Source organism: Hemitrygon akajei, chromosome 9 (assembly GCF_048418815.1).
Source record: "Hemitrygon akajei chromosome 9, sHemAka1.3, whole genome shotgun sequence".
Lineage (NCBI taxonomy): Eukaryota > Metazoa > Chordata > Chondrichthyes > Myliobatiformes > Dasyatidae > Hemitrygon > Hemitrygon akajei.
Genome location: NC_133132.1, coordinates 104,141,320 through 104,157,916, shown reverse-complemented (window position 1 = coordinate 104,157,916; position 16,597 = coordinate 104,141,320). Strand labels below are relative to the sequence as shown.

At 44.1% G+C, this 16,597-nt stretch overlaps 1 protein-coding gene across 2 annotated transcripts in view; it reads right to left on the bottom strand.

Moving 5' to 3' along the window:
- Positions 1–16,597, bottom strand: part of hmgcll1 (3-hydroxymethyl-3-methylglutaryl-CoA lyase like 1) — a 115,473-nt gene that overhangs the window by 15,880 nt on the left and 82,996 nt on the right. For both annotated transcript variants that reach the window (XM_073056706.1, XM_073056705.1), the window contains one exon: positions 6,800–6,925. In XM_073056706.1, the coding sequence (XP_072912807.1) occupies positions 6,800–6,925 (126 nt within the window). The remainder of the gene's footprint in view (positions 1–6,799; positions 6,926–16,597) is intronic.

Here is a 16,597-nt window from a genome sequence, read left to right as displayed (position 1 = left end):
AATAAGACATGCTCTATAATCCAAGCAGCATCCTGGAGATGGTATGAGATATTTTGTTTTGGTGTCCTCTTACAACTTTTCTGTGAAGCCCATTATACTCCATTTAATGCTAGTTTTCAGTGAGAAAGCTGCAAAAGAAATGGTAATATTACTCAGCGCTCTGAATAGAGGAAAGCACATGATCAGGAGGAAAATAAATATTATGGTCTATAATTTAATGTCCTTAGAGTAGATACAAGATTTTGTAAGCATCCAATAAGAACATAAAAAGTATGAAGGGAAATGATTATGTACTTAATGGAAATTTAGCTACCTAAAACCCCCAATTATTCCATAATAGCAACCAGCTGCACTTTAGTTGATCAATGTTCAGAAATTCAGGCACTAAATTTATGAGGATGTTGCCAGGACTTTAGGACCCGAGTTATAGGAAAGGTTGAATGGGTGTGACGTGTGCTCATGGAACAACCCACATCAAACTCGTCAGTGGAAAAGACACCTTTCAGCTTCGACATCTTCTCTACCAGCCTCCGCTTCCAACCGCAGGAACCGGGGAGTCCCCAAAGTTGAATGACTCAGCAGTCAACTTTCCCACCTGTCCCAATAGTTTCTCCCCGGCTTGTCTCACAGGGACACTAGACATTACCGTCACCAGGAACAAATGCACTGGAGCATCCCCCGCTTGAAGGTGACCCCTCTCTTCATAGTGTTCCTGACAATCACTGCCATCCTGCATTCCTGTACAACTGAGGGCTTCTGCAATTTGGGTGTCACCAATACCCCAGCAGGAAATCCTGACTCCCCCCATGGTCTTCCGGAGTGTTCACTAAGAGGCTCTCGCCCTCAGGCACTCCAGATAATTTGGGGGTCCCCATCACTCTACTTCCCTGGGCCGTACCACCATTGGCTTTGACTGGGTGAACCACACAGTCCCTCGTCTAAATTCAGTATCCGGTCTAATGCAGCCACGCACTTCCTCAAAACCAGCTCAAAAAAAACAGGTGCACAGACAATGTTCCCAGAAAGCTCTCGCCAGCCTTCTCCTTGCAGGCTTCCATGAGCCTCCTCACAAGAGGGGTGTTGGTCCTCACCAGAATTGAAACACCACCCTTCTCAGTGGGGTCCGGACCAACCAGCACTAATGTATCAAGGACCTCAGACACTCCTACATCAGCCTCCGAGAACTCCAGTTTCACTGACAAATAACCATAGTACGATAATCACTAACATTAAGCCCCCAGACCTCCGGTGCCCTGAATGGGATCAAGGGTAAATGCTTCAGATACCGGTTGTAAAACGAACGGTACAACAACGTGACCTGCGACCTGGTGTCCTGATCCTAATACAGGATGCCACCTAAACCCTCTCGGCTGGCATCCACGTGCCGTACATATGGCAATCGGGGTTCTGCAAAAGCCAGCACCGGCACCTGGGTCAGCAGCTCCTTCAGCGACTGAAAGGCCTCCTCACATTTTGCATCCCACCTCGGTCTAAAGAGCTCTGAAGCGGGTAAGATACTCTCCACCCTCCTGTCCACTTTCCCCCTCCCTTCCTCTCTCTTCGTTGCTCCCCAACAAAAGAGTGTGAAATCCCCCTCCCAGACACACAAGAAAGAACAACATTCTGCTCATTGGCTAACATGCCCCATTATCTCTAGTCATAACCCAAACATTGCTGTTACAGAGAAACTATTACCTTTGCCTTAGCAGTGAAACATTACATTAGCAGTGAAACTTTAGCGCGTTACATGGGTTCGGACTTTATCCCCTGGAGCACAGGAGAAGGGAAATTCAATAGAGATATGCAAAATTATGAAGGGTATAATTTCCATTAAGTTTAGATAGAAATAAAACTAGAAACCTTAGGGTTCAGGGTGAAAGGGGAAATATTTAATGGGGATATGAGGGAGAAGTTATTTCGTCAGAGGGTGGTGAGAGTATGGAACAAGCTGCCAGTGGAAGCTGTGGCTGCAGGACTCAATTTCAACATTGAAGAGAAGTTTGGATAGGTACATGGATGGAAGGGAAATGGAGGGTTATGGTCAACACAGAATAACAGTTCAGCCTGGACTAGATGGGTCAAAGGGCTTGTTTCTATGCTGTAGTGTTCTACATCCCTACATACAAGTGCATAAGACTCGTGGTTCCCACTTTGGATATTTGAGTCTCAGAGGGATTATAGTGACAGAATCAGGTACAGAAACATCCCCTTCAGCCCAATGAGTCTGTGCTAGGCATCCAGTAGCCATTGGCACTGAATCTCATTTTATTGCTCCACATTCCCATGATCTTCCAGCCCGATTCGAACCCTCATCCACACTGCAGGCCAACTGAATTACCCAGCCCACGTGTCTTTGGTTTGTGAGAGGAAAGCAGAGCCCCAGAATCGCAGGAGAACATGCAAACTCCACACAGGGAGCACCAGTGTTCAGAATCTAACTGGGTCTCTGGAGTCACAGCCCCAGCCCTAGCAACAGAATTTAAATTCGGGTCATCGACATCAACAATGCAACTTATAGTCAGCCTCCGCTGGCCTTTCTCTGGAATGACAACATCATATTCTGCATTCTCCTTCCTTTTTACTACTTTGATATTATGTATGCATGACCTGCCCAGACAGCACACAAAACAAAAGTTTTTCAAAATAAACACAAGAATTTCTGCCAATGCTGGAAATCTTAAACATACACACAGGGGGGGGACATCACGTGGAAATCCAGCTCTCCCATAAAAAACCAGTAAAATAATGTTTAAGTGCAGAAAAGTTAGTAAATACTTTTTAAAAATTACTTATAAACTACTCAGGATTGTCTTAAGATATGTCTCCTAAACAGAAGCAGAAGAAAACTACTACTTTGAAGACAACACAAGTTGGAAAAGAATCAAGGCCGGCTGCCATGAAAGAGCCTCGGGCTCAAGTGCATTTTACCTCCGGCGATACAGAACAGGAAACTGCGGCATCATCAACCGTTTCCAAAAAAAAAGAGCAATAGGAATTGCGCATGCGTGAAGGAAGGGGCATGCGCAAACACAAGCAACCCAAACTTAAAATCCCAGTTATGATCGGAACTGAAAGTGAAAGTGAATATGAGGTGGAATTAGATTCTCTGGATAAATCAGATGAAGAGACAAACAAAGAGGAGCAACAAGAAGAGGTTGGAGGTGATATTGGAGACATAAAAAAATCTTTGGTGCAAATAATGCATGAATTAAAAGCATTAAAAGTAATAAAAAAGATATTAAAAATATGAAGATTATGTTTGATAAAATGATGAAAAGACAGGACAAAATGGACAAGAAAATTAAAAACTTGGAAGAAATAACAGGAGACACCATTGATAGAGTGAATAAAATGGAAGATAATATTTCTGCCTGGACATCAGAAAGAAAATGGTTGTTGGAAAAAGTGGATGTACTTGAAAATTTTAGCAGACGAAATAATATTAAGATTGTTGGACTTAAAGAAGGTATAGAGGGAGAGGATCCAATAAATTTTTTTCAAAAATGGATTCCGGAAATTTTGGAAATGGAAGAAGGAACCCAGTTAATTGAAATTGAAAGGGCTCACAGAGCCTTAAGATCAAGACCTCAAGTTGATCAAAACCCATGATCAATCTTGATAAAATGCTTAAGATATCAAGATAAAGATCCTGAAGGCGGCCGCCCAACGTGCCAGAAAGAGAAACGGGCCATTGATGATAGAAGGGAAAACAGTTCTTTTCTATCCTGATATAAGTTTGACCTTTTTGAAGAGAAAGAAGGAATTTAACCTAGCGAGAAAAGTTTTATGGGAAAAGAGTTATAAATTTATATTGCGCCACCCGGCAACCCTGATAATTTTTTTGGATGACGGAAAAAGAAGATTTTTTACGGATTATTGGGATGCGGAAGAACTTGTACAAGAACTCCCAAATATTCGCTAACCATAGCCAAAGATTTAAAAGTAAAACAGATTAAAGATGAAGACAGGGACAGTGAATGGAGTTGATGGATGTTTAAGGACAGAAGAATATTTAAATATATTCTTAATTATATGATACAGGGGGAGAAAGGTAAAAATTTGAGAAATATTAATCATGAGTAGTGATATTATTTTTTCTTCTCTTATATATACTTTTTTATGTTACGGGGGAGCTGGGGGAACTTTGGATCGATTGCTACGGGATTCACGTGTGTAATCATGGCGATTGCCATGACCCGTACAACGGAGGGGGGTAATGTGTTTTTTTTAATTCACAACATTAGTAGGGGGGTATTTTGTTATTTTTTTCTTTATAATCTATTTTTCTTTAATCTTTCTTTCTTTGCCTGGACAATCAGGGGGGAGACACATAGCAACACGGAGAATTTTTAAAAGATTCCCCAAGGTACTACGAAAGTTGAAAAGTTAGTATTACTATAGACTGGAGTAACCCTGTTAAAAATAATGACTAATTTACTGAATTTTTAAAGTTTTAATGTTAATGGGCTTAATGGATCGTTGAAAAGAAAAAGAATTTTAACATACATTAAGAAAATGAAAATAGATATAGCTTTTAGCTGCATTCCATTTGAAAAAATTACTTATAATAAGAGATAAATACAAAAGATTTCTGAAAATTTGGCGCCCTTATTTACAAAAGATAGGATTAAATATATAGGTGCTCCGAAGATAAAATTATTGGTTATTTGGGGGAAAGAAATAAATATATATACTAAAGTTACTATGAACTCCATGGAGCATGTGGGGATCTTCCGATATCCAGGCATTCCTCCTTTCTTTCTTTCTTTTCTCTCTTTCTACAGGGGTATGTTAGGGGGGAGGGGTTAAGGGGAGGGGGAAGGGTTTTTTTTCCTTCTGTAACCATTTGAAAATTCAATAAAAAAAATTTATTTAAAAAAACATACACACAAAATGTTGGAGAAATAAACAGTCACCATTTTGACTCCTTATTCCCTGCCATTGATACGACTTGACTTACTGAGTTCCTCCAGCACTTCATACACGTACCAATAACCCAGGTTTGGGGAATCAAAGCAAGCAGGCATAGGGTTAAGGTGCGATGGGAAAGATTTAATTGGAACCTGAGGGGCAACCTTTTCACCCAGAGAGTGGTCAGTATGTGGAATAAGCTGCCAGAGGAATTGGTCGATGCAGGTACATCCTAGATCTTTAGGAGATCTAGGCCTCATATGGAGCCAGTGATCATTAATGGAGAATGTGTGGAGCAGGTTAAGACCTACAAGTATCTGGGAGTACAGTTAGACGAGAAGCTAGACTGGACTGCCAACACAGATGCCTTGTGCAGGAAGGCACAGAGTCGACTGTACTTCCTTAGAAGGTTGGCGTCATTCAATGTCTGTAGTGAGATGCTGAAGATGTTCTATAGGTCAGTTGTGGAGAGCGCCCTCTTCTTTGTGGTGGCATGTTGGGGAGGCAGCATTAAGAAGAGGGATGCCTCACGTCTTAATAAGCTGGTAAGGAAGGCGGGCTCTGTCGTGGGCAAAGTACTGGAGAGTATAACATCGGTAGCTGAGCGAAGGGCGCTGAGTAGGCTACGGTCAATTATGGAAAACCCTGAACATCCTCTACATAGCACCATCCAGAGACAGAGAAGCAGTTTCAGCGACAGGTTGCTATCGATGCAATGCTCCTCAGACAGGATGAAGAGGTCAATACTCCCCAATGCCATTAGGCTTTACAATTCAACCGCCAGGAGTAAGATATGTTAAAGTGCCGGGGTTGATTGTATTTAATGTATTTAAGTAAACTACTTAAGAACTTTTTAAAAGCTATTATTAATGCTTTTTGAGAGCGTGATTTAGATGCATATCATATTTTTACTGAGTTAAGTATTGTATGTAATTAGTTTTGCTACAACAAGTGTATGGGACATTGGAAAAAAATGTTGAATTTCCCCATGGGGATGAATAAAGTATCTATCTATCTATCATCAACAACTTTGAAGAAAGTACTTGACTGGTAGATGGATAGGAAAGGATTAGAGGGATATGAGCCAAACACCAGAGTAGGTGGGAGTCTCGGGCAGCAAGGATCTGTGGAGCTGAGGGGCCCATGTATGACTCTTATCACTCTAATAAACCAATTAGCAATGTAGCCGAGTATGCTGGGATGTTATTAATCTAAATAGACCGCAACAAACATTGTTCAATTTCTGAGACCTTAGTAGCTTAGCTTTTACTGCCCAGTAAATTGATTGTCCTAAGCATTCTAGTAACCCTTTGGCATGTTGTCTCCACTTAGGAAAATCACCTGTTCTTGCAGAGCTGGAACATTCCTTCCCTGGAGAACTTTGAACACAGAACATTACAGTTCAATACAGGCCCTTTGGGTCACAATGTTCTGGCAAATTTTAATCTACTTTAAAATCATATAATTCCTATATAGTCCCCAATTTTCTCTCATCCACATGTCTGTCTAAGAATATCTTAAATATGCCTGTTGTACCTGCCTCCACCACCGGCCCTGGCAGGGCATTCTGTGCACTCACCACTCTCTTAGAAAAAAACTACCTCCAACATTCCCTCTACATTTCCTCCAATCACTTTAAAATTATGTCCCCTCATTTTAGCCATTTCTACCTTAGGAAAAAGTTTCTCCAAACCAGGTAGCATCCTGGCAAATCTCTTCCACACCCTCTCTAAAGCTTCCATATCCTCCTATAATGAGGCAACAAGAACTGAACATAATATTCTGCAACCATATTTGCTTTCATAACTATTCAACAAATGCTCCTCCTAGCCCAATTTATAAAACAAAACTCAGGAGTCATGGAGAAGTGATCTGAAAGTCAACTCACAGTGTGAATCCCCAAACCAGTCAGCATGTATACGACATCTTCGGTAGAGACATTGCCAGAAGCACCATCAGCATAAGGGCAGCCACCAAGACCAGCGACAGAGCAGTCCACCACACTGATTCCCATCTGCAGAAAGGAACAGGATAACAATTGTAAAACTAGAAATTCTACAGATGCCGGAAATCCGAGTAACACACACAAAATGCTGGAGGAACTCAACAGGTCAGGCAGCATCTATGGAAAAGAGTACAGTCGACATTTTGGGTCGAGACCTTTCGACATTACATACAAATGTAATTCAAAGTTCAAAGTAAATTTATTATTAAAGTTCGTACTGTATATGTCACCATATACAACCATGAGATTTATGTTCTTCTGGGAATTCACAGTAAATACAAAGAAACAAATAATCAAATTAATAATAATAAATAATAAATAAATATTGGTAACATGAGATGAAGATTCTATGAAAATGAGTCCATAGGTTGTGGGAACAGTTTAGCGTTGGGGTGAGTGATATTATCTGCTCTGGTTCAAGAGCCTGATGGTCAGAGGGTAATAACTGTCCCTGAGCTTGGTGGTATGGGACTCAAGGCCCCTGTACCTCCTTCCTGATGGCAGCAGCAAGTAGAGAGCATGGCCTGGATGGTGGGGGTCCTTGATGATAGATGCAGTTTTCCATACTGATGTATCAATAATCTATTCCATATTGGTAAGATAAATTCCTGGGCCACTGGCAACACCAGCAATACTTGCACCTTACTGATCGAAGAGTGTTCACCATAACACTCTACATTCCCATTGTGGTCTGTTAGGAGTTTGCATGTTCTCCCTCTGACCCGAGTTTCCTCCGGGTGCTCTGATTTCCTCCAACACTATATTCTGCTTTCTGTTTTCTCTTTGATCCCTCAGTGTATGATCTGTCTGGATGGGATGCAAAACAAATGCTTTTCATTGTATCTCACTACATGTGGTGAAACTAAACCAACAGCAAAACCTTAGGAAAGGACTTTGTCATTTCCACTGGGAGTCTGTGAGGAGCTGAGATACAACAGCAGATGGCAGTGTTAAATAACTTCATTCAGCAAGGTCATACACAAGCAGCCCCTTTCACTCATTTAACTTGTTATCTTCCTGTAACTATGTCCTTACACATAATACATTATTCATATAGGTATCAGGATAGACATGATTTTCTCAATTCCTTGTAAGAGATTTATAGAGAAAGGTTAAATATCTTACAACACAAGATTCTACAGATGGTGGAAGTCCTGAACAACAAACATAAAAAGCTGCAAGTCAGGCAGCATCTCTGGAGGGAATAAAAAGACAATGTTTTGGGCCATGACCCTTCATCAGGATAGAAGGGAAGGGGGCAAATGCTAGAATAAGATGGTGGGAGGAATACTTTGAGGAATTGGGGCTGGAATTGGATAGATAGAGACTTTATTGATTCCAAAGGAAATTACAGTGCCACAGTAGCATTACAAGTGCAGATATACAAATATTAGAAGAGAAATAGAAAGAATAAAAAATAAGTTACCTCAAACAGTCATTTCCCCGGCTATATGTTGACTCATTATAGAGCCTAATGAGTGAGAGCAAGAATGACCTCATATAGCGCTCTTTGGAGCAGCATAGTTGTCTTAGTCTATTACTAGAAGTGCTCCACTGTTCAGCCAAAGTGGTGTGCAGAGGGTGAGAAACACTGTCCAGAATTTACAGGATTTTCCGTAGGGTCCTTTGTTCTACCACAGCTTCTAGTGTGTCCAGTTTGACTGTTGTAACAGAGCCAGGCTATCTAATCAGTTTATTGAGCCTGTTGGCATCACCCGTGTTGATGCCATTGTCCCAGCACACCACCGCATAGAAGATAGTACTGGCGACAACAGACTGGTAGAACATGTGAAGGAGAGGCTTCCATACTGTAAGATTCAAAATTAAGATGTGCGTTTCTGAAAGAGGTCTGGATTAAAGTCAAGGGACAAATGTGATTTAATTATGTCTAGGGACAAATATGATTTAATTATGTCTGGGTTAAAGTCTGTAAACAAGTGTGATTTAATTATGAATGCAGAAGCCCTGACAAGATTAACTGTTTGTGGAATCATTGAAGTCCTGAGATATGGACTATTGTTTTACAGAAACATGTAAAAAAACAACTCCAAATATGGAATGGGAAAACACTGTGTACCTCCTGAGTCAGGGAGAAGGGGTGGTAAGGAAGAAGGATAAAACCTGCTGCCCTGTAAGGTTCAGGGTTCCCTTCTCTGAAGGGGCCCAGCTCTGCAGAACTGTTAATAAACTTTGTTTCCTTGAATTTGTCTTGAAGCCATTATTCGGGAGCGTGGCTCGTTTCTGACAACTTGGGGGCTCGTCCGGGATCCACACTCCAGCCGTGAGGGGGGCAAGGAAGGACATCGGAGAAGGTGCACCCTGCCGAGTTCGGCAGTCCCTGATTCCTTGCTCGTCGCCCCGCGCGGCTTGAGCGAGTGATATCCGGCGGACTCAAGGAAACAAAGAGGGGTTGTCGAGGCAGTTGAGACAGTGAGCGATCGAGTAATTTCTGTGCACAGGACCCAGGTAAGAAATTAAATTCCTGTAGAGACGTAGTACACGAGAATCGTGGAACTGCGGGGTTCCTGCAGGTGATTCCTCCTGTAGAGACGTAGTACACGAGAATTGTGGAACTGCGGGGTGCCTGCAGGTGAATTCCTGGGCGATCGCGGGAATACAGGTTCCAGAATTGGACAGGAGTGACCGAGCTAGGTGGGTCACATTCAAATTAAATTCCTGCAGAGACGTAGTGCACGAGAATTGTGGAATTACGGGGTGCCTGCGGGTGGATTGGAACCGGGCAAGTCCTCGAGATGGGGAATAAGGGGTCTAAGAGAGACAAGGGTAAAGGAAATCCAGGCGCCAATGATGAAAAATACCCCGGGGTACCCCGATAGTCCGTTGGGACGGATGCTAGAAAATTGGGATTACGGGAGGCGAAAAGGGAAGTCAAAGAGAAGGATGATACAGTACTGTGAATTCTGGTCCCGCCAGCCGATCCAAGGGTCGGCTGTGTGGTGGCCTAAGTTCGGGTCTAGCGAGGATTGGGTACAACAAGCCCTTAATCTGTACGTGAATTCAAAACCTAACGTTAAACCCGAAGAAAGTGATTACGTCCTATGCTGGTTACCAACGACAAATAGTTATAAATTGAAAATGATAAATGAAGGGGGACAGAAAAAGAATACATGGGAGGTGCTCGACCACCTGCCGCCCCATATGTGCCCCCTACCGCTCCGCAAATCGAAGACCCTGAGACGGAGGTTGGCCAACAGCTGATTCGTGTTGAATTTGTATCAAAAGCATGGCCAGATAAAAAAAAAACTGGAAAAACTAGAAGATTGGAATACTAAACCCTTAAGTGAACTACTTCGGGAGGCACAGAAAGTGTTTGTAAGAAGGGACGAAGAGAAACAAAAGAAGACGGCAAGGATAATGGTCCAGACAGTGCGACAAGTAACCGCAGATAGTAGAGAGAGACAGGGACCATGGTTGGATCGAGGTAGTAGCCAAGAGCAAGGAGGAGGGCTAAGGAAGGCTTTAAGATGTTTTCACTGCAACGAAGAGGGACACTTCAGGCGCGAGTGCCCCAGATACCGACGGGAAGTGCGCTCGTATGCCATGATGGAAGATGAAGACTAGGGAGGTCGGGAGTTCCACCCCTTGGGGATGAATTATCGGCAGGAACCCCTGGTAAATTTAAAGGTAGGTCCCCAAGGGTCAGATACAACTTTTATGGTAGATCCAGGTGCCGAAAGATCTAGCGTAATCCAGATACCTCCCGGCGCCCGAACTGGAACAAAGGTAATGGGAGTATCCAGTATTGGAGGCAAAATAATACAAGTACCTGTTATAGAAAACGTGAAAATTGAACATGAGGATAGGGTAACGGGACAGGACCTACTTTTGTTACCCTCTGCGAGATTCAACCTGCTCGGGCGGGATCTGCAAGTCAGGCTAGGCATCGGGACTGTGCCCAGGAACGGGAAGATAATGGTACAGCTGTTTGCCCTCAGGGAAGAAGACGATAGGAAAATAAGCCCGGAGGTATGGTACCAGGAAGGGAACCGGGGGGGTTTGAACGTCCCCCCTTGCAAATCTCACTATTACCTAACAGTTTGCCAGTACGGAGAAAACAGTACCCTATTTCAATGGAAGGAAGAAAAGGGCTGCAGCCGGTGATTGAGGGATTGATCGCTGACGGACTACTGGAGGAATGTATGTCACCATATAATACCCCAATACTCCCGGTGCGAAAGCCAGATAGGACTTATCGGATGGTACAAGACCTGCGGGGCCTAAATGCAGTAGTCCAAACCCGATACCCGGTAGTGCCCAACCCTTACACACTGATGAGTAAGATCTCCCCTGACCATGAATGGTTCAGTGTAATAGATCTAAAAGATGCCTTCTGGAGTTGCCCGCTAGAAGAGAGCAGTCGTGACATGTTTGCGTTTGAATGGGAAAATCCTATGACGGGGCGGAAAAGACAACTCCGGTAGACGGTCCTGCCACAGGGGTTCACCGAATCACCTAACCTATTTGGGCAGGTCTTGGAGCAAGTACTAGCGGAATTCCAATGTGCTCCAGAAAGCCAACTGCTACAGTATGTGGACGATCTATTACTATCCGGGCCAACACAGGAAGGGGTGCAGGAAGACACCATCAGACTACTGAACTTCCTGGGGAAGCAGGGGCTACGGGTCTCAAAGAAAAAGTTACAATTTGTAGAAAAGGAAGTAAGGTATCTGGGACACCGGGTCAGTAAAGGACAGCGATGCATTACCCCAGAAAGGATAGCTGGAATAACGGGAATGTCACTACCACGTACCAAGAAGGAGATATGCACCAGTTAATTTGTGATGCACTTGATATCGAATGGAAGTACCATACCCCGTGGCATCCCCAGAGTTCGGGACGAGTAGAAAGAATGAACAGCACCCTAAAGGCACAACTGACCAAGTTGATGTTAGAAACCAAACTACCATGGACTAAGTGTCTCCCTATTGCCCTTTTAAGAATACGAACAGCGCCCCGCAAGGACATAGGAATATCCCCATATGAGATGTTGTTCGGACTCCCGTATTGGAATAAGGTGGAAGGGTACCCCACGCAACAAGGGGGTGATATCTTTGTAAGGGACTATTTACTGGCACTATCTCGTTCCTTTGCAGAACTGTGGAAAAAGGGTCTCTTGGCCCAGACTCCGCCGCTCGACTTTGCTTTACATCAGATCGTGCCTGGAGATTGGGTTCTGGTAAGGACCTGGAAGCCGGAGAAGTTACAGCCACAGTGGGAAGGCCCTTTCCAGGTCCTGCTAACAACAGAGGCGGCTGTACGGACAAAAGAAAAAGGGTGGACACACGCATCCAGGGTAAAAGGACCGGTGAAGCCCGAAAGCCGCACTGAGTGGACCTGTGTTCCCGGTGAAGAACCGATGGTGGTGAGGCTAAAAAGGCAGCAAAAATGAACTCTATGTGGACTGTAACATTATTGACTGTAATATATTTGATTCTATATGTCGGGGAAATTGAAGGGAAATGTGACAAGTGCAGAACCGTGGTACGAGTGGGGCAGAGGGTGTTCCCAGGATCATTTGTGTCCCACTCGCATGTGAATGATCGATGCTATGATCTAAGCAAGAGAGAAACATGTTGGGAGAATAGTAAACCTTATTACCAAGTATATAATAAAGGATACATGGGACAGGGGGGGGACCATGAGAAGTCTCAGCTGTCCCAGGAAAGACCGGTGGTTGTGTATAAACAAGGAAGGCGGCAGTGGTCTCCACGGACCCGTCTATATATCAGGAGATAGAGAAAGATATAGTCCTCCCCGATGTTAAAGAGAACCTCTTTATAGACTTAGCGACTCGGATTGCCACGAGCCTAAATGTGAGTGGTTGTTGGGTCTGTGGAGGACCGCACATGAGTGAACAGTGGCCGTGGAGGGGTGAGAGCTTGAGTGTGTGGGAATTGCTTGCGCACAATTGGACAAATGTCCCAGACCGGAAGAAGCAAAGGTAGAAATTGACCAATTACCCGGAGAGACAAGTATGTGTTGAAAGGAAGGGGAAAGTAAAGGTGGGAGAAAGTCCCTGTCGAAGCATTAAATTAGCAAAGAGGGAAGGTAATGTTACCTGGTGGCCAGAGGAGCCAGCATGGTACATAACCAGAGAACCGAATGGCAGTTACGAGGCCGTAGGAAACGGCTCTAAATTCTGGAAGTGCAGCGGAACGAATCCGTACGAAGGGGTCCCCAGGGTCAGGGAAGTATGGAAGGAAGCAAAGAAAGGAGGATTTGCCCCGGAGGGGTTATTCTGGATCTGCGGTAATCAGGCGTATACCAAACTACCGTGGGATTGGGCGGGTGTTTGCTTCCTGGGTCTCATAAGACCGGAGTTCTTCCTCCTGCCTCAGGAGGGTGACCGGAAGCTGGGAACTAAGCTGTTTGATTCATTAAGGAGAGAAACACGGGAGATAAAGGTGGGCGAGTGGGGTGATGAGTGGCCACCGGCTCGCATCATTGAATACTATGGGCCAGCGACCTGGGCCCAGGATGGGTCGTGGGGGTATCGCACTCCTGTCTACATGTTAAACCGAATTATTAGACTGCAGGCGGTGGTGGAAGTGATAACCAATCAAACGGCACTGGCATTGGAGCTGTTGGCAAAACAGCAGAGCCAGATGCGAACAGCAATATACCAGAACAGGCTGGCTGTGGATTACCTATTGGCCTCTGAAGGCAGGGTATGTGGGAAGTTCAATCTTACAAACTGTTGCCTTAAGATAGACGACAGTGGAAAGGCCGTGTTAAAAATATCCGACAAAATTCGGAAACTGACCCACGTGCCAGTACAAACCTGGAGATCCCTGGGGAACATGAGTTGGCTAGACAGGCTACTGGGAGGTAGTTGGTGGCGCACCGCTCTCCTAGTAGCAGGCGGGGGTCTAATGATTCTCTTACTTTTGCCGTGTTTGATTCCTTGTATACGAACACTGATCAGGCGCAGTATATTCCAGCTCCAGGCAGTAGCGATACCCCAACATGGGACAAACGAGCTAAAACTTATGCTATTAAAGAAGAAAGTTGACCCTCCACGGGGGGCGGAGGAAGGACGGTGGGCCCCCTGGGAGTGAGAGAAATGCTAGCTGAAACGCACATCTTAAAAAGAAAAAGGGTGGTATTGTAAGATTCAAAATTAAGATGTGCATTTCTGAAAGAGGTCTGGATTAAAGTCAAGAGACAAATGTGATTTAATTATGTCTAGGGACAAATGTGATTTAATTATGTCTGGGTTAAAGTCTGTAAACAAGTGTGATTTAATTATGAATGCAGAAGCCCTGACAAGATTAACTGTTTGTGGAATCATTGAAGTCCTGAGATATGAACTATTGTTTTACAGAAACGTGTAAAAAAACAACTCCAAATATGGAATGGGAAAACACTGTGTACCTCCCGAGTCAGGGAGAAGGGGTGGTAAGGAAGAAGGATAAAACCTGCTGCCCTGTAAGGTTCAGGGTTCCCTTCTCTGAAGGGGCCCAGCTCTGCAGAACTGTTAATAAACTTTGTTTCCTTGAATTTGTCTTGAAGCCATTATTCGGGAGCGTGGCTCGTTTCTGACACATACTCCAAGAGACCCCAGCCTCTTAGGAAGTAGAGGTGACTCTGGCCCTTCCTGTACACAGCCTCTGTGTTGGTGCTCCACTCTAATCTGTCATCCAGGTACATCCCCCATGTACTTGTAGGTCCTCACCACATCCATATCCTCACCATCAATAGCAACGGGAAGAGGTGCAGACTTAATCTTCCAAAATGCATTACCATCTCCTCTCATTGTCTTACTGATGAACTCCAGATCATTCGAGAAGCTGAGTGGGTGATAGATAGGACATAGAGAGAGGATGTTACACCCAAAATGCAGGGCACAAGAAATTGGGTGACATTCGAAAGGGGAAAGGGATTAAACAGTCAATGCCTCTGTGGCCATCCCCCTCAACAACAGGTACATCACTTTGGATACTGTTGGTTGGGGGGGGGGGGGGGGGGGGGTTGGGGAATGATCTAGCAGAAGAAAGTCACATTTGTCAGGTCTCTGGCATTGGATTGGGCTCTAAGACTCAGAAGGGAAGGTGGGGTGGGGGGAGAAAAAGCGAGCTGTGTTGATAGGTGATTCATTATTTAGAGGAATGGTTAGGAGGTTCTGTGGGTGAGAACAAGATTTCTGGATGATATGTTGCCCCCCGGGTACCAGGGTCCAGGATATCTTGATCATGTCCACAGCATTCTTAAGTGGGAGAGTGAACAGGCAGAAGTCATGGTCTATGAAGATACCAACGACATGTAGAACAAGTTATGATGTTCTGTATGGCGAGTTAGGTGCTAAGTTAAAGGGCTGGATCTCCAGGGTTATGATCTCAGGACTGCTACTTGTGCTGCATGCTAGTGCAGCCAGAAATGGGATAATTGAACAGTTAAAACACAGCCACGGATTTGGTGTAGGAGGGAGGGCATGTTTGGATCAATGGGCTTTTCCAGGGAAGGTGGGACCTCTACAGAAGAGACACTTTGCACCTGAACTGGAGGGGGACCAATATCCCAATGGGAAAGTTTGCTATTGCTGCACAGTGGGGTTAAACAAGAGTTGCAGAGGAATGGGAACCAGAGTGCCAGAACAGATAATGGAGACGATGCACAGACAGGCATTTTTAAGACATGTGACAAAGTCAGGAATCAAAAGGTTGAGCATGGAGCAATTACTGTCCTTAACTGCATATATTTCAATGCAAGAAGTATCATAGGAAAGGCAGATGATCTCAGGGCATCTATCAACACCTGGAATTATGATATTATAGCCATTAGTGAGACTTGGTTGTAGGAGGGACAGGACTCACAGCTCAATGTTCTGGGGCTCCGTTGTCTTAAACACGACAGAACAGGAGGGATTAAAGGAGGGGAGACGTTATGAGTCAAGGAAAATGTCACAGCAGTGTTCAGCCAGGACGAACTGGAGAACTCATCTAGTGAGGTGCTATGGTGGAACTGAGTAATAAGAAAGGTATGACCTCATTTATGGGGTTATATCACAGACCACCCAAAAATCCAAGGGATTTAGAGGTAGAAAGTTCGCAGAATATTGCAAGAAACACAAGGTTGCTATAGTAAGTGATTTTAACTTTCCACATATTGACTGAGAACCCATATGGTAAAAGGACTAGATGAGATAGAGTTTGTCAAATGTGTTCAGGAAAGTTTCCTAAATCCGTACATAGAAGTCCCAACAAGAGAGTGTGTGGTACTTGCCTGCTATTAGGGAATGAGACAGGGCAAGTAACAGAAGTTTATGTAACAGAAGACTTTGAACCTAAGGATCACAATGCCATTAGTTTCAACGTAAATATGCAAAAGATAGGTGTGGCCTGTGGGTTGAGATTCTAATTTGCAGAAAGCCCAATTTTGAAGGCTTCAGAAAGGATTCGGCAAGTGTGGATTGGGACAGGCTGTTTTCTGGCAAAGGTGTACTTGGTAAGTGGGAGGCCTTTAGAAGTGAAATTTTGAAAGTACTAAGCTTGTACGTCCCTGTCAAAATAAAAGGTAAAGATAGCAGGTGTGGGGAACCTTGGTTTTCAAGAGAAATTGAGGCCCTGGTTGAGTAAAATAAAAGAGATGCATTGCAGGTCTAGGCAGGTAGGAACAAATGAGGTGCTTATGGAGTATAAGAAACATAAGAGAACACTTAAG